At 34.8% G+C, this 23,435-nt stretch overlaps 1 protein-coding gene across 1 annotated transcript in view; it reads left to right on the top strand.

The window, feature by feature from the left end:
* Nucleotides 1-759: 759 nt before the first annotated feature.
* LOC132559378 (uncharacterized) overlaps nucleotides 760-23,435 on the top strand; it is a 31,332-nt gene continuing 8,656 nt past the window's right edge. The window contains 29 exon segments of the mRNA XM_060223986.1: nucleotides 760-777; nucleotides 1,410-1,490; nucleotides 3,347-3,619; nucleotides 3,907-6,877; nucleotides 7,038-7,228; nucleotides 7,589-7,772; nucleotides 8,645-8,748; nucleotides 8,939-9,023; nucleotides 9,225-10,774; nucleotides 11,093-11,231; nucleotides 12,351-12,446; nucleotides 12,759-12,784; nucleotides 12,786-12,917; nucleotides 13,369-13,551; nucleotides 14,269-14,365; nucleotides 14,800-14,946; nucleotides 15,867-15,981; nucleotides 16,256-16,361; nucleotides 16,659-16,758; nucleotides 16,844-17,386; nucleotides 17,598-17,783; nucleotides 17,912-18,086; nucleotides 18,761-18,838; nucleotides 19,221-19,307; nucleotides 19,869-19,917; nucleotides 20,069-20,146; nucleotides 20,579-20,680; nucleotides 20,973-21,056; nucleotides 22,412-22,540. Of these exon segments, the coding sequence (XP_060079969.1) occupies nucleotides 760-777; nucleotides 1,410-1,490; nucleotides 3,347-3,619; nucleotides 3,907-6,877; nucleotides 7,038-7,228; nucleotides 7,589-7,772; nucleotides 8,645-8,748; nucleotides 8,939-9,023; nucleotides 9,225-10,774; nucleotides 11,093-11,231; nucleotides 12,351-12,446; nucleotides 12,759-12,784; nucleotides 12,786-12,917; nucleotides 13,369-13,551; nucleotides 14,269-14,365; nucleotides 14,800-14,946; nucleotides 15,867-15,981; nucleotides 16,256-16,361; nucleotides 16,659-16,758; nucleotides 16,844-17,386; nucleotides 17,598-17,783; nucleotides 17,912-18,086; nucleotides 18,761-18,838; nucleotides 19,221-19,307; nucleotides 19,869-19,917; nucleotides 20,069-20,146; nucleotides 20,579-20,680; nucleotides 20,973-21,056; nucleotides 22,412-22,540 (8,109 nt within the window).

Below are 23,435 nucleotides of genomic sequence, written 5' to 3'. Positions count from 1 at the left end.
GAAAAAAGGTCTATGCCAGTGTTTATTCAGAACAGAAATTTCTTTTCCAGTGAAGTCCTTGCAGCCACTGGCCTTCTCTTTGTTGTATGTGTTGGTTATGCATATTTATTTATAGTTATATGTATAATTGTTATATATACCTTACCTTTGTATGTACCATTCAGATTTCATTTGTAGTTATATTTTAAAAGTGTCAATTTTGTCTGACAGATCTGACCAGAGCCATTTTGTTGACCAGTGGAAAGTGAAGGTCATATTCATACAAAAATAATTGGAATCACCTTGAAAAATATGTTCCTTTAAACTTATTTGAAAACATTTGCCCAAAAAATGGCATATTCAATTTTTTCACAATTTTCATGAAAAAAATTCATTACTTGATACATTGACCTTGCTTTAAATCACCACCACTCTGTCATTATCTTTAAATCAAGGGAGTTAGCATGAATTTACTTGTTATAGCATTATATAGAGAATAAGCTAGGATCAAGATAAAGGCAGTGCTAGATCCTTCCTATTACATACACCATGTCATGGATGATACTTAGATATAAACAACACTCATTGAAACTGTTCCATCATGGACTTGGTTAAAGATATACAATGATTCGATATATCTATGATAAAGATGGTTTTTTTTATTGCAGATATGTAACCATGGTCATCAAAATGAAAAAAGGACAGGTCATGGAAAATAAAGAATGAGGGGATATTGGTTGAAGATCTGGACTACCTGTTGCTTCATTATCTGAATTAATGATGGATATTGAATGTGTTGTATGTTATGATTGATATATGTTATAATAAATATGAAACAATGTTAATATATAATATCTAATTAAAATTAATTACTACCAAAAATAAACATTATGTCACTAACAATATATTTAACTGCCTCAAAGTTTTTCAGATTATGAACAGATTTAAATGATTTGCACAGGAAAATTATCTGTTAGTAAAATACATCTTGGGCTAGAAAAACATTATTATACTATACATTATAAGGATGATACATAAAACAGGTTTTTAGAAACTTCAAAGGTATGTGTAGAGACATTAGCATATACAACCTGTAGCCCTGTAAAATAACACCTGTCCTATATCTGCAATAATAGATTAAAATAATACATTGTATCAGAGATGCATATGAATTCTTATCTATTTATATATTCATACATTTGCACCATGGAATTCAATAAATACATAACACACTGCAATATTATTTATTGTTCATTTTAAGTACAAATATGTACTTAAATTGTTTATAAAGAAAGAATACCTTAACTATAAGTGATACATTTTGTTTTATGTACACAAGGTTCTGGGTAAGTGAGTAATTTGGAGATATTTGATGTGCTAATTGTCTATATAACATGAGTCAATATACCAGATATTGTTTTGCTTTACAGGTACTTTACACTCATCAAAAACTAAAGAAAGCAAAAACATGGCATGATGGAGTATTGAAGATTTTGACCCCAGGTACTCGAGTAAGTACTGCGAGAATTAACACTTAGATTTTCATACATGGTATTTCATTGTCCACCCATTTGGCCTTTGTAAAATTCAACATGACATGAGGTTATGGTTTCCTGAACTCCACTATGTAATGCAACCAAGCCATGTACTCATAGTTTAAATTTAGCCCAAATAGGACAACTTTGTTAAGGAAGTAATACATTGACATTGTATATATACATTGAGCTAAATAAGTAAAGTAAATAATAAGCGAGTTTATGCATGAAATTATAAAACATATTTTTGTCCTGAGCATAGACAATTTCAATTGTCTGAATATCCAGAGTCCCTTTTGCACAGTGTGATTGATTAGGGTCAGAGTTGATGATGAATTCTTGTATTATATTGGGATGTGAATTAATGCTTTGAAGCAGTTTGTTAAGAGTGTACAGGAGTACTTTGATTATCACTCCAATTTATATACTAGTAGTCTAATCCTTAAAATGAAATTTTTAATAGTTTTTCTCTATGATATGGATTTTGAAGCTTACCAATTAGAAGCTGTCTTTCATTATAAAAAAAGGATAATAGATTTTCAGTTTTAATCAACCAACCAAATCATAGGGGCCCGCATCGAGATGCAGGTACCCTATAGTAATAACTTTGTACATCAGTTCGTCTGTTTATTGGTCTGTTTTAGCTTGTTTATTTGTACTCAGATTCTTGTCAAATTTGGTATGTAGGTTTACATTCATGAGACCTCACATGGGTTTGATAGCCAGTGAAATTTGTCCTTATTTATGGAACTTTGAATGACAAAAATTGTCCATTCTAAAACTTTTTGCACAATAAATTGCATATTTATAGCTGAATGTTCTCAAAATTTTGTATGTGGGTTCATATCAATTAGACCTCATGATCACATGAGTTTGGTAACTAGTGTCATCCATAAATATTTGCAAGAGTTATGGAACTTTGCTAAAATATACCATTTCATTACTTTCCACACACTGCCTATTTGCAGTCAGATCTTAACCAAATTTGGTATGTGGGTTTATGTACACAAGACATTGCGTGGATTTAATAACCATTGAAATCTGTTGATTTCTGTGAGAGTTGTAGGACTTTGAACACCAAAAATATACTAGTTTATTACTTGCTACACACTGCGTATTTGCACTTGGATTGTCACCAAATTTGGTATGTGGGTTTATGTACACAAGACATCACATGGATTTAATAACCATTTGAATTTTTTCATATCTACAAGAGTTTAAGGCCATTGAATGCTGGTACAAATGATCATCATCATATCACTCACAAGTGTTGTTCATTTTTGGTATGGAAAATCTAAATGGGCCAATGCAGATTCTGATTAACAGCTGGTGCCAATGACTTCTAACTAGGTACAAAGGATTTCTACAGAGTCCCAAATAAGTATTGTTCTTTCTGGTGCAAATTGAAAAATCTAAAATAGCCACACTGTCTTCTGATTGGCTTAGACATTTTGAAATTTTTCTCAAGTATGGATGGTATAATGGATTCCTAACTTGGTTCAAAACTATCCTTATTAGGTCAGGGTCATGCAGTGCTACTTTTCATGCTGTGCTGGCATTTGAAATCTTCTGTGCAATAGTTTATATTAGGGCCCTTCCTCGTGATTGGTCTAGTTTTCTTTGTCATTGAACATTGGCATCGTTACCATACACATAACCTTATTGTAAATATGTACATGTAAAAACTGTGTTATTTTGAGTTTGTCAACAGTCTGAATTAAAGGTAGAAATAGTACATATTATTACCTCCCATTTTAAGGTTTTTGATTGTGTAATGGATTGCTTACACACAATGTACATACATTTATCTTTTTTTTGTACAATTAATTCAGGCGATCTTGTATGATGACAAGAAGACTAAGATCGACACAGTACATATCAAACCTGATGCCATTGTGTCTGGAGAACAGCTGGAGAGTGACCGTCATCTCATTCTTATCGAAGAAATAAAAACTGGTGTTGACAATGTTAAGGTCCAATTGCCCAGTGGTCAGAATGGTGTCAGAGAACATGTTGTCCAGACTCGTTCGATTGCACCTACGAATAATTCTTCAGTTGGAACAGGACGTCTATCCATACGGGCGGGCATCAAAAGGCGAAAAACGGTATTATATTTATCAACTCTATGTACATAGTTGCAATTAAGAAAATACGGTCAGATTGATGATTGTAAATTTTTTCAATATGAAGCCAGTACACATCCATAAAATTTGGAGAGGGTCCTTTCTCATGTTTTTAGCTTCAATTTACCAGATACATTTGTATATGACTTCTTTTATTGACTGGTGACATCTTGTTTTACAAGATGTTTTATCTCACTGAAGTCAAACCTATATGGTGATATTGAAAAATGACTGCTGTATCAAAATGTTTGAAATTTTTTTATCTTCAGGGGTTTGTTCCACCAAGGATGATTAAGCAGCCTAGACTGGATGTGGATGAGAGCCGGACAGATTCCTTTGAGAGTGGTAACAACAATTCCATGGTTGGATCTAATTCGTCCTTCTTTACAAATAAGGAAAGTACTCCTGATACAGTCAGTATCCTCAATCTATACTCCAGGATAGGTGCTAAAAAAGATGCTGGGAATGTACCAGTGTCATGTAAACAGAGTGTTAGTCCTATGTACACATCTTCATCAAGTTTACAGTCAAACACAGACCCATTGGTTGCCAGCACATCTGATCAGAGGCCAGACTCAAACAATCGTTCTCTGTTGTTAGACCGGTTTACATGTGATGACTCTCCTGGTAGATCACCACAACGGTCTTCCCCGTGGACAAGTTTTGGTGCTGGCAGACTCAAGGGAAACAGTAATTCTGCAAGGAATGAAGAATGGAGAGCTAATGAACTTCATGGAGCTAAACTGAATCATAAAAATGTTGAAAGTCATTCAAATATCTACAACGAAACTTCAAAATTTTGTGAGAGTGACAAGCTTTTGTGTGAAAAAGACCAGGAAATTTGTGACAAAAAGGCTTCTGTCGTTGCTAATTCTGTATGTACAAATTTTGATGACTCACAACAAGTATCTACTAAGATCAGTATCCCTGCGAGTTCAGCACTCAATCCAGCAAGGAAAAGAAGTGCTTCACAAATCATGGCTCTTCTTGGGAAATCAAGAAATAAAGAACCAGCACCAGTTAGTGATGGAGGCCAAAGTGAAAGTCAGTATACAGTTATACCACAGGAAAGTTCTGTCATACCCATATGTTCACCTTCACCATTGGAATGTCATACAGAAAACACTTTAAATAACAGACCTAATGAACACTCACCTTCTTCACTGGAGTGTCATGAAAACATTGCTTGTTATCCTAGGCCTAATGATCTAAGTGGTAAAGGTGTAACTACTTCTGGAAAAGAATGTTTTGTTCTTAACAATCCTTCATTCATAGATTATAATGAAGTAATTCAGGATGACACTAGTGTTAAAACTTTGTATAATAGAGAAATGCATGACTTCTCCACTGATTTAAACACATCCCTGTCATCAGGTCATTCTGAGGTTCAGAACAAGCTTAAACAACCAGAGTATAAAGGGCAACAAAAGGAGTTCAAAGTGCATGCTGAGCATTGTCATAATGAGGGAGATATTTGGGAGAAAGATAGGAATTCAGGGAAAGATACAGATGCTGAAAAAAAATCCCAGGAGTGTGTTGTTACTGTAAAAGAAAACTTAATCGACAAAGCTACATTTGAACATTTTCCTGAGACTGATTTACTTGCACCAGAAAAAACTGAGGAGAGAAATGTTTCAGAACACACAATAGAACAGTATAACTGTGAAAGTGCACCCCCAGATACTCCAAATGAGGAAACAGGAATTAAGACTACTTATAAAAAGCTGGCAGCAGTGTATGATTGCAAGGAAAAAGACCAACTGGACAGCTGTTTATCACAGGAGGATTTTGAGGATGATAATGTTGATGAAGTACAGCCAGGAAGTTTTCTTATAAGTTTTTCTCCTTTGTCACAAGTGTCCAACAGTGATGATGAAGTGGATGTACAATATCCTTCCACCACTGATGTACATCTAAAACAAAAAACAGAAGAGGATGAAGAGTTTCTGATAAAGCAAGACCAAGTAGTGGACAACAGTCAGATACAGCATGACCAAGTTGTGGACAACACTCAGATACAGCATGACCAAGTAGTGGACAACAGTCAGATACAGCAAGACCAAGTAGTGGACAACAGTCAGATACAGCATGACCAAGTAGTGGACAACAGTCAGATACAGCAAGACCAAGTAGTAGACAACAGTCAGATAAAGCAAGACCAAGTAGTGGACAACAGTCAGATACAGCATGACCAAGTAGTGGACAACAGTCAGATACAGCATGACCAAGTAGTGGACAACAGTCAGATACAGCATGACCAAGTAGTGGACAACAGTCAGATACAGCATGACCAAGTAGTGGACAACAGTCAGATACAGCATGACCAAGTAGTGGACAACAGTCAGATACAGCAACACCAGGTAGTGGACAACAGTCAGATACAGCATGACCAAGTAGTGGACAACAGTCAGATACAGCAACACCAAGTAGTGGACAACAGTCAGATACAGCAAGACCAAGTAGTGGACAACAGTCAGATACAGCATGACCAGGTAGTGGACCCTTGTCAGATACAGCATGACCAAGTAGTGGACATTTGTCAGATACAGCAGTGTCCTGTCACTCGTGAACCAGTTAATAGCTTAAATGACCTTAACTTCAGTCCAGATGTGGTTTCATTTTCCTCATTATCATCTGCTGAGGACATAAAGGAGAGCAACTTAAATGTGAACTCATGGAAAACTGCACAGAAGGTTCCTGGCAATGTTATAGTAACAGACAATCCAAGGTTATCCATATCGAGCTGTAACTTGACCAATCAGAAGTTCTGTAAGATAACTGTACCAGGTCAACAATCTATGAGCAAAAACAATTTGCTGCAATCCACTGTAATGAGAGACATAACTAATATATCTCCAGAAACAACTGTTGGAAATTCACTTGAATGGGATGATAAATTAAAACCATTTATGGTTAAAGCTACTTCTCATGACTTCATACCAAGTGCTGCCTCTGAGCTGAAATCAGAAGGTAAACCTAATTTGTTACTATCCAGAGGAGCTATCTCTTCACCTAGTCGAAAACTGTCCATGCTGCAGAGAAGTGAAGACCAAATGAGTCAAACCGAGTGTGGAGGAAAAACACATGTAGAAGAGTCCGTTAGTGATGGTGTAGACAACATAAGTCCTGATCTCCTTTATCCCCTCTCAGAAAACTCCTACAGTAGGATACAATCAGACAGTGGGATGCCATACAACTGTGACACCATCAGAACTATAAAAGAGCAATGGTCCTTGGCAGGTCAGTTTTATGATAAACTTTTCACATGAATTCTGTATCATTTAAGTCTTAAGTAAAGAAAATGTGATACATCTTGATCTGATTTGCATGCTGAAGTATTAGGAAGACTGTTTTTACTGTTTGCAGAAATGTTCATACTGTCTTTTTTCATTGTTAACAGGACCTGTGAGATCTACCCACTATAAAAAACCATCAGCTATTACTGAAAACTGTAACATGACTGAGGAGCTTTTACCACACCCATCCCAGCTTCTAAGACGACCCAGTGTGACATTACAAACATCTACCATCACACACGTAGATCAAGAAAACCCTTTCGAAGGCAGGTTAGACCCAGGAGCGATAAATAATGTGAGTTGAAGAATGATACAAGTATTATCAATATTACTGAAAGGTGTGATACAAGTATATAACCACTGCCTATGATGATGACAATAAAAATCCTGCCCTGACAGTCTCTGATGGTCTTGTTGTATAGTTATCCAGCCAGTGAATGTGGTGTGTCTCCCTTGACATTTTAATGTAGGGTGTTTGGTTTTCTTTTACAAAATTTACGCTGTGGTGTTACAAAATATTTGAAATATAAAGAAGTTCTAGCCATCTATGGAATATAATAGAATATATATATTGCTTGCCAAACTCTGAAAAATAACACTACAGTAAAAATAAGAATATTTAGTACCCAGTTATCTTTAGATATTTGTTTTACAGGCAGTTCTGAGATTTCAGCAGTACAAAGTGAGAGGAAGTGTCAGTGGTAGTGTGGCCAGGAGAACCTCTAAGTCAGGACTAGACTACCATCACAGATCACCCTCACTATCAGTCACAGAAGACCAAATAGCTAGACAACATTTGCTCAGCTCCATGTCTCCTTGTCAGACTCCAGAAAATACCAGTAAGTCTATTGGACAAACCAAAATAAATTTGGTTCAAAGACAAATACCTGTTTCTTCAGTGGAACATTATATTCAATCTTTGATAGGACACATATGCCTATTCCAACAGCTGAAAAAATATTATAGATAGTATACATACCAATATGTAAGATGTTCAATTTATATCTGACTTCAGAGATTTACTACATCCTGTCTACTCTGACCACTGTGTCTAACCTGCTACATCATGTCTTATCTTACACTAGATTACTCTAACATCCTGTCTACTCTGACCACTGTGTCTAACCTGCTACATCATGTCTTATCTTACACTGGATTACTCTAACATCCTGTCTACTCTGACCACTGTGTCTAACCTGCTACATCATGTCTTATCTTACACTGGATTACTCTAACATCCTGTCTACTCTGACCTGTGAAGATTCAATCATTCTGTCTACTCTGACCACTGTGTCTAACCTGCTACATCATGTCTTATCTTACACTAGATTACTCTAACATCCTGTCTACTCTGACGACTGTGTCTAACCTACTACATCCTGTCTTATCTTACACTGGATTACTCTAACATCCTGTGTAGTCAGACCTCTGATAATTCAATTATCCTGTCAAATCTGACCTCTTGTGTCTAACCCTCTAAATTCTGTCTGCCCGGTAGTCTGACCTACAAAGCCTGTAAAGAAAGGCTACAGTCTTACGGCTGTAAAGAAAAGCTAGATTGTGTAAAAGATACCAGCATTGACTCCATTCATTTATGTTTGAAATTCTTAACTTTTAAAAGCACCATAATAACTGTTGAAATGATCTTTTGGGGTGATACCACTAAGCAGTGGCTAAGTAACATGGTTTTTTTTTATTTTCTTGTCCATAGGTCTTCTACCAGACCAGGATGACCACAGTCTGTTCATAGACTGCAATGTAGGCAAACCCCAACTTGTTGACATGGCAACCTTGTGTAATACACAAGATATCAAGGTCAGAGACAAAGCAGCTTGCCACTTACCTGTAATTTGACACGTTAGAATTGAGATAAATCTGATCTTACTTCATTGGTTCTTATTCATATTTAGAGCAAAAATGAAAAATTGGTTCAAAAACTTAAATACATGTACAAAGTCTTCAGTTTCACTATGAATGTACATGTAGTATCTTTACTTGGTTTTAGATACCTGATTCACCATATCAACATGTCCCTACAGCCAGAGAGCCAGAGAGTTACGAAGGGGACAGTGATATAACTTATGTTCCAGGTAAAGTTTCTTGTGTCAGATGAAGGAAGTTACCAATTGTACTGTGTAATTTATAGTAGGTATAAATTCATTTATTGTTTTTATCCTTTATTATTCTCTAAAAGGTTAAATTCTGTCATCACCAAAGTCATTTCACACCATGGTTTGGTTTTTTTTCTTTCAAATTTTAATTTGCCTCATTTTTTAACAAATATATTTCAGACATAAACTTTGGTAGGAGTAAACATACTGACAGTAAAAGGTATACTTCAACTAGGAACCTCTCATCAAGTCAGTGTTTTAGTGATGACCCAGTCTCAGATGTGTCCACCCCAGACTGTGACATGCAGAATGTTCCTTCAGAATCAGTCAGTCTTCTGTGTGAGGCTGAGAGTCCTACCTATGGCAATATGTTCAAGAAGAGGGACATGATCGGCTATGATCCTGATAATAAAATGAACAAAGATTGTAATAATTTGGATAATATGATTGTTGAAAAAACTTGTAAAGAAAAAATATCCCTGAAGTGTAAACCTTTTGGAGATTCATTTACTCATACCAGCTACACATCCAGGTATTTTTCACCTCCTAGTGTGAAGTTCAAAGGTCAAAAGGACTCTCCAGTTGATGTTGACTCTGTAAGTCACATGGAAACCTCTACCATTTTGGAAACAAAAATTGAATATGAATTGCCAGCTAATGTGAACTTTGAAGGTCAAACAGACACTGCAAAACATGTTGAACACTGTTATTATAATGATTCACAGCTGGACTATTTGGATAGGGAAACTAATGATAAAAACGTTACCAGAGAACAGTCGGTGAGGGATGAATGTTCCCTTGATAAAGGAGGTGATTTACATCTTAGCCTTAGTTCTGTAGGTAGCAGTGACCTTGAGTTATCCTTTACACTCGCTGATTATCACCAGAGTCGGCCTAAACCCCTCGTTGAACTTCCTTGGGAAACTCGACTGTGTAACCATAGTAATACAGAGACTGGTGATCTCAAATCACAGGGCAATGATGAGTTCATACCAACAAAGACCTATGAGGACAATGTTCAACCTGATTCTAATGGATGCAAAAGTTCAAAATGGGGTAAATTTGTAACAGAGGATGATGAAGATGATGATTTGCTATTCGATGATTCCTTTAATGAAGAATATGATGCAAAGAAGCTTGGAAATAGAATTAACATTGAAAATATTTCACCACAGGTTACATCTGTAACTGAACCATTTAAAATGATTCCGAAGGAGAATTCCAGTGAGCTACAGCGGTGTAATGATGTTGACAAAATGTCAGTTTCAAACCAAAGTAGCTCAGAAAAACTTTCACAATCAGGTCAGAAGCCTTCTGTTGGCATAGGTCATTTTCCATTCACAGAAATGGGAAGCAGTATCTCCCAGGAGTTGTTAGATGATTTTGACCTGCAGAACACAGAAGACATTTATGTGCATTCAAGGTTTTCAAAACAAAACACTAAATCTGATATATACATAGCTCCCTCGTCCAGTACTTCTCTGACACATGTGACCAATCTCAATGTTTTATATTCTGGGTCAAGAACTGCAATCCCAGAGAATACCTCAACAGATGTATCAAAGTTTGTCTTTCATTCTGGTCAAAGTTCAATGAAGAATTTCCAAAGTCACACCTTTACACCTGTAACTGAGAAGGATGTTTCACCTCCCAGACAGAACTCTATGAAGAAGTTTAAATGTCCTGTGCCAAGTGCAGGTCTTGTAACTCATGTCTTGAAAGGGTCCAAGGTAAGATTATTTCTCTGTCTGTTTGATGGACGATTTGTCAGGAGCATAATACTCTAAATTCATGACGTATAATTCATATCAAGTGTAACAATGATTGGCACTGTTTTAATAAGACGGGTACAATTTTGTATAGTGCATTCAAATCTGTGTCACAATGGAGTAGAGAAAAATGACTTATAGGCTGGTGACCTTTATATAAAGATTTAATTACATGAAGTATGTTACATCAATGGCCTTTATAGACTGGTAATTACTACATACAAACTGTGTAAGAAGTTGCCTTACATCAGATTTGACTGACAGCTTGTTATTTTTTAGAGGAACATCAGTGGAGAATTACAGTTTGCCTGTAAGGAGGAGGTTGACAGCAATCCTGTTCCCCTACGTGAGCTCAGCATTGCTGTGAAATTCCCAACGATAGCAACATATAAACAGGTTCTCACAGCTGTTCTCAAAGGTACCAACTACAACTAGTTATATTTGATTAAAGGATCTAATTTGAGTTTCTATTCATGTGAAATTGGTGAAACAAGTCTTAGAATTTTTCACTTTTCTGAGCCTCTGGCAAAGCAAAAGAAAACAGTTGTGATGAATTTCACAAATCTCATATGAAATGGAAAGGGTGAAAGTTGTTGTTTTTCATATAAATTTGATACTTTTGCATTCTTAAATGTGGTAGTTTATTAGACTGAATCTTAATTTACATTATTTTCATTCTCTATATTCTTCTTAGGTGATGTAACAATGTTGTAAATGTGAACCTACAGCCATTCACAGCTCCACTTTGTCATTTTTACTCATGTGTCATAACAATGGTTTTAACACTGATAGCAGGGTGGCTATATAATAGATATTGATATTAATTTTATTTATTCTATAGCATTTTGAAACAAGTTATAGATATTAATCACTCTTGTTGGCAGGGTTATGAGGGGTTTTACTGTTGAATGTTTACAGAGAGCTTAGGGAAAACCCATATGCCGTATTGGTGGGGAGGAAACCCAATACCTTTTCACATTCAACCGTAAAATCAAACCCTGGTCGCCTAAGCAGAAGGCAATAGCAGTACCAGATCACTGTACCACCTAGCCAGCCTGACAAATAGTCAAAATAGTTTTTCGAGGGAGGCAAACACTTCCTCATGGCTAATCTCAAGTGTATTCAGTTAATGATGTCTGTTTTTGTTTGAGATTATAAATAAAATGTCTCCTCTTTTTGTAATGTTTACCAGATATGTAACTGAGTTTATACACCTGTTGCAAGAAAATGTCATTAGGTTGAAATTTGAAGGGAGTTGTACTACTTCCTCTCTCATCTAGTTTTAATTTCTCAAGATATTGGAGAATTACATAACACCCTAAGCTTTGTTGGGTTTTTATTTTTGCTATTGGAAGGTTCAAGAATACAGAGCCATGTGTTATAAATTAACAAGGGTACTTCGCAACTGTATATCTTACTAGGTGATTCCAAAATTTTCTTGATTGTTCCATACAGTCGTGTTTCTGAAGTAAACACCGAAACATATTTGTTCTTGATTTGTATTTCAAAATAGTATTAAAGTTTCTTTGTATTTCAGAACACTTGAACATAATTCTGTTTGGCCTAGCCCAGCAGTATCATCACACTTTGAGAATGGCAGATATCTCCAGCTATGTTCCTGCTCAGCATCCAGGTGAAGTGATGTGAATTTTATATAGATGAGGATTTTTTGTGGGTTTTTAAATTTTTTTTACTTCGTTAGATTCTCATAACTATATTTAAAATGGGAAATTGAAGTGAAAATATTTGGAAAAGTTTTACCAAGAGTGAAAAGAAACAAGGGACAATTAATATTAACTGTAGATGGAGGTAGGAAATAAGGAATTTAAGGGCAGAACTCTATTAAAGCCAACCATGTAATTAGACAACACTACTAACTCAGAGAACTTTTGGATGTGAGTCAATAGAAGGGATTGTCTTCAGTATATTTTTACTGTGTGATTAGGTCCTCTGATGAATAAGTCAGTCTCCTAGGAACCAGGCCAGCTCAAACCCAAACTGTCAGTGTGGTGCACCCGCAAAGATGATTCAAGTGAAGAAGCCAGGAAACAACAAGGGGCGTTTCTTCTATACTTGTAACTCTGCTCGAAACAAACAATGTAAGGTAGGAACAATGCAATACTTTACAAAATTGATGTTTCAGGTCAAAATGTGAAATATTGAAATATTTCTTTATGTGATGTTGATCACAGCATTATAAAAATGTTTATGTATTGTTTCAATGAAACTGGGTTTATATTGATATGAGAAAAGTTAAAAAGCATTTTATTTTATCTCTGACAATAAATATAACAAGGATTTGAAACTTTTCATTCTTCAGATTAGTTGAACCATGGAAAAAAATTAGTCATTTGATTGGGATGTTTCATTAAGACTGAAAACAAAAGTAGTAGACAGTATTGGAAATGTTTGCATTGTCTTGATTTCTTGAATGCAAAATAATATGGTTTTAAAAATGCATCACAAGACCAACATTTCTTTCAAAGTTTCTAATTTGACAACAATTCCAATGCCCACAATACCTACTTGTAATTATGGAGATTGTGGATTTAAAGTACTTCCAGTGGGTTGATCAGGCAGGGCAGGGAAAGAACTCTACCTCTGGAAGTAATAAACTCAAGTTATGTGAGGCCAGCAGTATCAACACTTACATGAGAGGCAACCACCTGATGTTCTATTGCGAGTGTGAGCTACTCAAAAAAATGGACTTCACGTCTCACTTCAAAAAAGAAGTACCGGTATGTACTTATTTCATGAAAGATTATATATCACTTCACTTGTCCAAAGGACCAATGAGCTCATTCCATGGTGCAGCATCCACTGACTGCTTGCTGTTATCCATTAATTTTTTCTGAAAATTCTGAAATTTTTAAACAACATAGCCAATTTTCACCAACTTTGGTCTTGATCATCCTTGGTGAAGGGGGGACTCAGTTTGCTTCAAACAAGGATTCATGAATCTGATATGCAGGGGGCATTGAAGGGAAATAGATAAATCATTTTAAAATATTTTGGTTGCAGGAGTGGATTATACATTTGTATTATTGAAATAAAATAAGGTCTAATGTATCCTTGGATGATAGGACTCATTTTTGTTTAAATACTCCAATCCCCATGGGGTAGATGTAAACCTTGAAAAGTCTTCTCCTTTAGTTTGGATAAAACAATTTTGGCTAAAGCAAACCAGGTAAGCAATAAGGTCCTATTGGCTTCTTGTTTCATTGTGTAATATTAATTTGGAGATTAACATTCATTTTATAAATTGTTCATTCATATGGACCAGGAGCAGCCTTAAGTATAACGGTAGTATATTTTTGGTTTTCGAACTTCCTTGTATTCTCTCTTTATATCTAATTAATAGGCAAGCTATGTTGTTCTTCTATGACTTTCGTTCCAAGAAGAAGAGAATAGAACAAATGAATGAATTTTATAATGCTCAATCTGTGCTTTGATAGAACTGGGTAAAGATGAAATATGGACAAACAAATCCGGACAAGAAGAAATTGTACATTAAGCTGTCCAAAAAGGATGCCTCATCCATGTATTCCAAAGGTTTGTTTACCCAGTTGTAACGCCACAAAACAAAATTATCACAAAAGACATACAAGATATGTAATTTCTTTGATGTTAAGAAACTGATTAGCTCACATCATGCAAACTGAATACCTTAATTTCATTATATTTGAAGATTATATTTGAAGCCAAACAACAACGTTTCATTTACTGTCATAATGCATTCATCATAATAAACTGTACAAAAATATGCTAATTTTTACTTAGAAATCAAAACAAAAACCAGAATTGCACGGACATGTGTTTTCTCAGGTTAAAAACTTTCTCCCCTTTATTTCCTCACTTACATATTATGTTTAATTGTGATTGGACCTAACAAATATAATTGAAATTGCTCTGATATATATAAATCATGTTTAAAGCAAATTTCCCTGAATCCACGTTTAAACATACATGAACAATGAACATTTCAGATGACTTTTGGATCATATCTTTGACCTTGAATTTCCACCCTACTCAAACCTTTCTTGCAAAGAGTGTCTACTTTGGACCTAATTCAGCAAATGAATTAGAAATAGAACCATTGGCTGGATTTTCACCCTCAAACTGGCCAAACAATGGTAGGTTTAACCTTTCATGACCTTTCAGGGTTTGATGGATGTGGAAAGAAATGGCATATTTCTTATAAACAGTCTGATTATAACTAGATGTATCAAAATTTGCAAAAGATACTGTATATGTCCATATTTTAATGGTTATCCTATTCTGGTGTTTTTTACATTAAATGTATTGCACTTAAATATGATTGCACTAATTGTTGTGACTGGATATTATTTATGTATGACAATTGTTACTGATACATAAATTATCTACTGCACTAAGTCAAAATATGATAATTGGGGTAAATTTACCAAAATTGATTCCACTTAAGTATGTTACAGTACTTTTTATTTCTGAAAATCTTATAAGTCTGATTATTTCTTGCTTTAAAATCAGATTAGTTTTGATTTACTTATTGGCAGGCTCAGCAACAGAAATACAAACAACAGTAATTAATTTTCTTGTACTGGTACAGATTATTTTCAGTTTGAATAAATCTGTAATATCATTCAGTCAATTACTGAGTAGGAACATTGATAACGGATACAGATCAAATAGATCTCTACATAACCAGTGTTAAATAAAGATTCAAATCTCATCAAGAACTAGAGGTACTGTATACATGCATATTTTAACGGTTATTTCTCTTTTTTTTTTTGCTTTTTTTGTGTTGTAATTATTGTGTTGAAATATGATATATTGTATGTTATTTGCATAACAATTATTACTTATTTTTCAAAAGGTAATGTTTCACTCAAATTTGACTGTGCCATATTGAGCATGTCAACGGTAACTTACAGTAACAGTAATTGTTTATCTTGATTTGATTTGACTGACAGTATTCAGGAGGATTGTTGCTGAACAGTCACTTGTAGATTTCTTTAATATTGTACTGTTTTTGTGTAAAGTTACAATGAAGTGCTAAAAAAATTTTTTACAGCATTTTGCCACGCTTTACTGGCTGGGAACATTGCGTCCGAGTTGTGTTACCTTGGTAACATTGAGGAAAACCTGAGTCCGATGTCCCTACCTATATTACCGTGGATACTGGACAGGTACATTTTCATCAGATCTGAACTGCTAGCATTAGATACACATATATTTTTTACTGTCGTTAGGATAAATATAAGATGCAAAACTATGCTATGATACTTCCACTCTGCAAATGTTTACTTCCAAGTAAGTGTATTGATCACAATTTCAATAAAGTGAAAGAGTGGGCAATGTATAAATATCTTGTCTTAGAAAAATAGATTAGTGGCAGGTCATGCACACACAAAATTGTATGTTAAATTAATTTAATTCAACAATATTTCAATTTTTTTTCAGAAGTCCAAACCCATGTCATAGAGAATCAACACAGCAGAGTGGATTCAAGGCTCCAGTTAGGACAGCCGTCTCAAAAACTAACATATTTGCTACAAAAACATCTACGGTATGTCAGTTTATACCACATAACTATACATACCAGTACACATTTAATTTCATCTGTATAATGTATTTCTATATAGCTTGATCAATGATCATTGCAAATGATTATTAGACAGTATTTATTTGTTGTACCGCCATATTCATAAAACATTTATTTGAAAGTTTGCATGTTACAAAACAAAAAATAAAAAAGTGGGTGAAAAATTAGCTGTGACTGTAATGTTTATCCTGTTTGTAGGTGTGTTTGGAGCAGGGAAGAGTTTCCTGTTGTCTGTGACTGTAATGTTTATCCTGTTTGTAGGTGTGTTTGGAGCAGGGAAGCTCCCTATTGTCTGTGACTGTAATGTTTATCATGTTTGTAGGTGTGTTTGGAGCAGGGAAGCTCCCTGTTGTCTGTGACTGTAATGTTTATCATGTTTGTAGGTGTGTTTGGAGCAGGGAAGTGTTTCCTGTTGTCTGTGACTGTAATGTTTATCTTGTTTGTAGGTGTGTTTGGAGCAGGGAAGTGTTTCCTGTTGTCTGTGACTGTAATGTTTATCATGTTTGTAGGTGTGTTTGGAGCAGGGAAGTGTTTCCTGTTGTCTGTGACTGTAATGTTTATCATGTTTGTAGGTGTGTTTGGAGCAGGGAAGTGTTTCCTGTTGTCTGTGATCATTCTGTTTATCATGTTTGTAGGTGTGTTTGGAGCAGGGAAGTGTTTCCTGTTGTCTGTGACTGTAATGTTTATCCTGTTTGTAGGTGTGTTTGGAGCAGGGAAGAGTTTCCTGTTGTCTGTAACTATAATGTCTATTGTGTTTGTAGGTGTGTTCGGAGCAGGGAAGTGTTTCCTGTTGTCTGTGACTGTAATGTTTATCATGTTTGTAGGTGTGTTTGGAGCAGGGAAGTGTTTCCTGTTGTCTGTTATCATTCTGTTTATCATGTTTGTAGGTGTGTTTGGAGCAGGGAAGAGTTTCCTGTTGTCTGTGACTGTAATGTTTATCATGTTTGTAGGTGTGTTTGGAGCAGGGAAGCTCCCTGTTGTCTGTGACTGTAATGTTTATCATGTTTGTAGGTGTGTTTGGAGCAGGGAAGTGTTTCCTGTTGTCTGTGATCATTCTGTTTATCATGTTTGTAGGTGTGTTTGGAGCAGGGAAGATTTCTCTGTTGTCTGTGATCATTCTGTTTATCATGTTTGTAGGTGTGTTTGGAGCAGGGAAGTGTTTCCTGTTGTCTGTGACTGTAATGTTTATCATGTTTGTAGGTGTGTTTGGAGCAGGGAAGTGTTTCCTGTTGTCTGTGATCATTCTGTTTATCCTGTTTGTAGGTGTGTTCGGAGCAGGGAAGTGTTTCCTGTTGTCTGTGACTGTAATGTTTATCATGTTTGTAGGTGTGTTTGGAGCAGGGAAGCTCCCTGTTGTCTGTGATGTGTATAATGTTTATCATGTTTGTAGGTGTGTTTGGAGCAGGGAAGTGTTTCCTGTTGTCTGTTATCATTGTGTTTATCATGTTTGTAGGTGTGTTTGGAGCAGGGAAGCTCCCTGTTGTCTGTGACTGTAATGTTTATCCTGTTTGTAGGTGTGTTTGGAGCAGGGAAGAGTTTCCTGTTGTCTGTGATTGTACTTTTCCTGGTTAAGCTATTTGAAGGTGTGTTGTGGTGTGTGTATCAAGCATGGGAAGGTTTGACAGTTAACCTGTATGAGCAGAGACTCCTCGCATTGAACTTTCATGGTATCACCCATCTTATCCGAAGGTATTTAATGATAGATTGTTTACACAGAAACAGGTGTCCCAACGCCATTTGACTACGCCGAGAGACTGGAGCCAGAATATACTAGTCAAAATATAGAACTCTGACATTGTACCAACCTCAAATTATCATTAAAAAAGTTAATACACCCATCAGCAAATTGGTAAGGTATACAGAAACTAGGTCATTCCATCCTTAAAGATTAAGATTTTTATCATTTACACCAAGTTATTTTCTACTATTGTTACACAGATTAAACCTTTAGTGGTGTAGTGATGATTATTAACTTACATTTATTGCACATGTCAAATTTCCCCAACATTTCATGAATCAGTGGTAAGGTGTAAACATCAGTTAGAATACAATTTTTAGTTGTGTTTCATTATTACATTGTACCTGGCGGCCACTGATTGAAATAGTAGGATTGATGAAGATAAATTGTTATATGGAATGATGTTTTCTAAATGTAGATTGTATTATCCTTAATTTGAATTATCTCCTTTGTCCAACAACATGATTATCTTATCTTGACTTGCTGAATGAGAGATATCTATGGTAGCTTTTTCTCTTTTTTTATGGAAGCCTATCAATCTAGCCTGAAAACATTGTTTCATTCTATTTTGTTCTGGGAGTTTTAATTTTCCTTGTTGATATTAATTCAATTTTAACTTTTCCAGCTTGTTGGATATTGGGTTTAAAGACTTTGTCCGTGTTGGAAGTATGAAGAAGATATCTAAACCTGTGTTACCCTTCAGGTGAGGCTACCAGGCAAACATTAGGCATCTTTAGGCTGCATTTGACCTAATACATGTTTTTTTACTCATTATAAGCAACTTTTAATGATTAATGTCTTCATTGACCACATTTTAAAGCATCCAGGGTACCAAGTTAATAAATATGGTATGTCTGCATAGTCATGTACTATTGTAACAAAAATACACTGAACATTTTACAGTTTTTGTTGTATATCCATGGTTTTCTATTTGTTTATAGCATGCTTAAAAACTGCAGGTAATACATGTAGGTATAAAAAAAAAAAGAAACGCTATCTTCTTGATGATATTGTTTTAAACAAGAGGGCGGGGAGGGGAAATATTTTCGATGATGTTAATAGTTCAACATGTTTTTTTTTCTAAGTGTCCACGCTACTGGCTCAGAAAATCAAGAACTGAAAGATCTACAGGAGATGCTGAGAAGTGGAGAATTAACACCTTCTGAAAAACAGTTTAGACTTTTAAAATAATTATAAAGAATACATTTAATTTATGTTTACTAAATGAGTATCTTCAAAATATTAAGAGTATTTTTCTCTGCCAATAACTTTCAGTTTTTCAGTGTAAACATTCACATTAACATTACTTTTAAGGATGATTTTAAAATCATTCTGAATATGTTCCAATGCTATATTACTGGGGATAGTAAATTTGAGTATTGTCAAAGGATGAGTCAATTTGATTGTCTGTCTGTAAAATTATTATTTCTGTAGGCATACAATTTACCATTCATTTGTTTAATGTAGATGAATTTTAGCTTATTTTTCATTAGGAAAGAGTATCTACTTATCAGGACATTTTTTCTGAGACCCTTGGGCTGTTTAAGTACAGGAAGAAAATGTCAATAAGCCCAATACCAGACATGGGCTTATTGTTGGATATTGGTTTTTCTAAATATCAAATACTCTCTTTTTCTCGAAATACAGTGCATGTCCAAGAAAAAACATAGGCTTAGTTTTTCATTTTTAGGAAATAGTTCTGAAATTGAAACCATTTGTTTTTGTTGTTGTAGTAATGTCCGCCAGAGTATAGAAAAGCACAGACTCGGAGAAAATAAAAAGGTGAGGTGATCACATTATAAACCTAGGTAGTCAAGGTGGGTTTTTTGGAGGTTTTTTGGGTGTTTTTTTTTCTAATTAGTTGAGGGAGATGACATGACGATAGTCGTGTATAAATGATTTAATGGATGTTTTACTGTGTGTTTCTCTACAGAGACTGAGTAAAGTTCGGGTGGTCGGAGTGACATGTGCCTCCTGTACAGCCTCCAGCTTGGACCGCTTGACATTTCCAGTAAGTTTAGCATAAGAAAACCTTGAAAGACTAAAAATTAAGTGTGTCCTCAATATTGATGGTTTGGTTTCTAGTTTAAGGTGTCATTATCTTTCCTGCCAGAAAATCACTTTCACTTCTCTAAAACACCTCCTTCTAGTCCAATTCTGCTGCCATCATACCCAAAAATGCTTAAGTGGTGCAAATAGTGATAGTTTCTTGAAGGAAAAGTGCACTAGTGATAGTTTTTTGAAGGAAAGGCGCACAATATTTTCTCTAGTAAATGTTTTTTAAGTTTCACTTTAAAGCTGTTGGTTGAATGGTTGTGAATTGAGAATGTGTTATGAGTAAAATTCAAAATTCATTTTATCTCCAACGATTCATGAATACAAATGTAGCCTTAACCTCCTGTCAATTGATTAAATAAATCTATTCTTGTGATATGAATTTCAGGTAGTGTTACTTGATGAGTCTAGTCAGATGACAGAGCCAGCATCCATGTTACCCATAGCAAAGTTTGGATGTGAGAAACTCCTATTGGTGGGAGATCCAAAGGTAGTTCTATAAGTAATCACATAACAATGTGATAAATCTAATGGCACAAATGTAACACTATTGATGTAAATGTTGTCACAAAATTTTTTCAGCAGAAAGAAATTAACAAAGTTTTGCAAGAAATTCATTTGAGGATATTTATTTACTTTCCTTTTGATTATGGGTGATGTAACTAAGAATCTTTAATAAGCATCCATGTAATATTACAAATGATATGGACACTCATGAAAAATCCTCTGTGAATTTAAAATAAACATACTAATACTTAACCACTGTTTGCTTTATTAAACAGCAACTAGACCCAACTATTCAGGGATCAGAAGCAGCCCATACCAATGGCTTGGAACAGACCTTGTTTGACAGGCTTATTAAAGTGGTATGGTATGATCATCTGTCAAGACAAAAACCAATTCAGATTTTTCCACACCAATCAAAAATGTTTCTGGGACCTTCCTGAAACATAACCATAACATAAAATTATGCATTTTAAGTATCAATTTGATGTAATCATTCTTGAAAGAGATGGGTGTCCAAGAGTTGGTTTGCCCATTCTTGGAATGATTCCTTTCAATCACTATGAATTGAAGTTGTGTATTCTTGAATTGCAGTTGTATTAATAATTTTTTCAGGAGTTATTGCCCTTTGTTTTTGTTTTTGGGTTTTTTCAGTATTTTAATCATTACCAGAGATTTGGTATCCTTTATCATCAAAACACATAGCACTGTTTCCCCTTGTTTCCTTTTGATTCAACAAGGTTTTTCAAGAATTATTGCCCTTTGTTCTTCAAATCTTTTTGATCAGGCCTGTAGATCCTATCTCTCTGTTTTCAGCCAGTTTTGTTCCAACTTATGGGACTTCTCATAACAGGACTGTCATACCCCATTTGGGGACTGGGGCCCGGGGCCCTTAGAATTGGGAAAAATAATGGTGTTTTCCTTAGAATTGGGAAAACTTTGGGTCTAAATTGGGAAAAAAGATACTATTTTGCATTGGGAATCGGCACCAAATCTAGCAGATCGAGAGCCCTGCATAATGTTATGAAACTGTACTTTCTGGCTGATATTTTTATTCTGTATTTGAAATTGTAATTTTATAATGCATTTCTCGTTGGTATGGGATGGATGTATATTTTTCTGTAGCATGTTGCTCTTGTTTTTATAATGCCATGATCTTCTGGTTTTTAATGACATTTTAACTAGACAGTTATTGTTGTATTGCCACTTTTGTATACATTTAGATAAAATACTGTATATGATTTTTTCTTGACTTGCAGTCACAAGTTCTCTTGTTAAAAATTAATGGTCATTTTTCAATTGCAAAACATAAAAAGTGCTATTTTCTGATGTTGTTTGATTATATCTGTATACGAGACTAACATTGTGATGTCATTGGTGGATTTGTTTCATGGCTGAATTAGCTGTGTAAAGATCTTTGGTTCAGAAAGAGAAATAAGAACATGTAATTAAAAGCAATGAATAACGTTGGTAATAGCATCACGTTCCTATGAATACTGATGTTTCCATTTGGTGACTAACATGTAGTATCAAGCTTAATCAATTTTATCAGGAATATGTGTATATCATATGGTCATCACACTTTTTATTAAGATTACACTAATAAACTGCAAAGCTAATTCCTTGGATTTTTGTTCAAAATAAATAATTTTTAAATTTAATTTTCTGAAAAAATTGTATTTTCAGATAATTCATATGTGAATTGCGTATGTTTTAGGGTCATGTGCCGACGGTACTGCACACACAATACCGATGTCACCCTGTCATAAGTAACATCGCCAATACTCTGTTTTATGATGGACAACTCATTGATGGTGTCACTTCATCAGATAGGCAGCCATTAGTGGTAAGAATTTTTTATTTTCCTGTACTTTGCTAATTGATTGAGTAAATTAACTGTATTTATCTGGCAAAAGGCCCAGGGGTGAAGAGGAGGGATAGATTACTTGTGTGTTTGGTAGGGGCTTATTTCAAGACAATACATTTGTTGGCATTTCTTCTGAATCTAAAATAGATGTGGATGGGCTTATTTCTAGATATCTAAATCTTTGGCCTGGTTACAACATTTACATAAATGTACTGACACAGAAACACTTCTGGTATCAACAAATTATGATAAATTATTAACAACATAAGATGATAGACTACAATGACTATAGGAAATGCTCTATTTTTATCCCATTTCATCGCAAATCTGTTCAAGATTTGAGATAAAAACAAATGTAATACTGTAAATGCACTTAATTTAGAGCTATCAAATTTTAGCGTAAATTTTGGTAAATTAACACAATGATTATATAAGTAATATTGAGAACCTGCAGTTAGCACAATATTTATAGCGCGAAAAATGCTGTAACAAAATTACCATGAAAATATGTATGTTTTAAATATCAAACAGAAAAACAATTAACCAAGACCAAGTTAGTAACAATTACTGTAGAAGTTGACTTAAGGGTTAGATTTCAAAATTTTGTAATTTTAACAAAACTTCAAACCATAATGGATGTATCTTTTATGGAAAATATGAAAGGGTCTTTGGTTCTTCTCTATTTATTTTATTTTCAAGGTAACTACTTTTGGCTATTTAATTCCTACTCAAAAATATTAGTAGATGAAATCTCACAAAACTAATATCTTTACAGTAAAAACATCTGCCATTTACATTGCCGTTACAAAACATCTTAACAGGGGAAGTGTTAACTTCAAACCAAATGAAGTGTTTTGTATTCCTTTACATTTCA

Source organism: Ylistrum balloti, unplaced genomic scaffold (genome assembly GCF_031769215.1).
Source record: "Ylistrum balloti isolate Yb309-2 unplaced genomic scaffold, AGI_CSIRO_Ybal_v1 Utg370902, whole genome shotgun sequence".
Taxonomy (NCBI): Eukaryota; Metazoa; Mollusca; class Bivalvia; order Pectinida; family Pectinidae; genus Ylistrum; species Ylistrum balloti.
The sequence above is the reverse complement of the archived record's forward strand: the minus strand, read 5'-3'. Positions and strand labels throughout refer to the sequence as shown.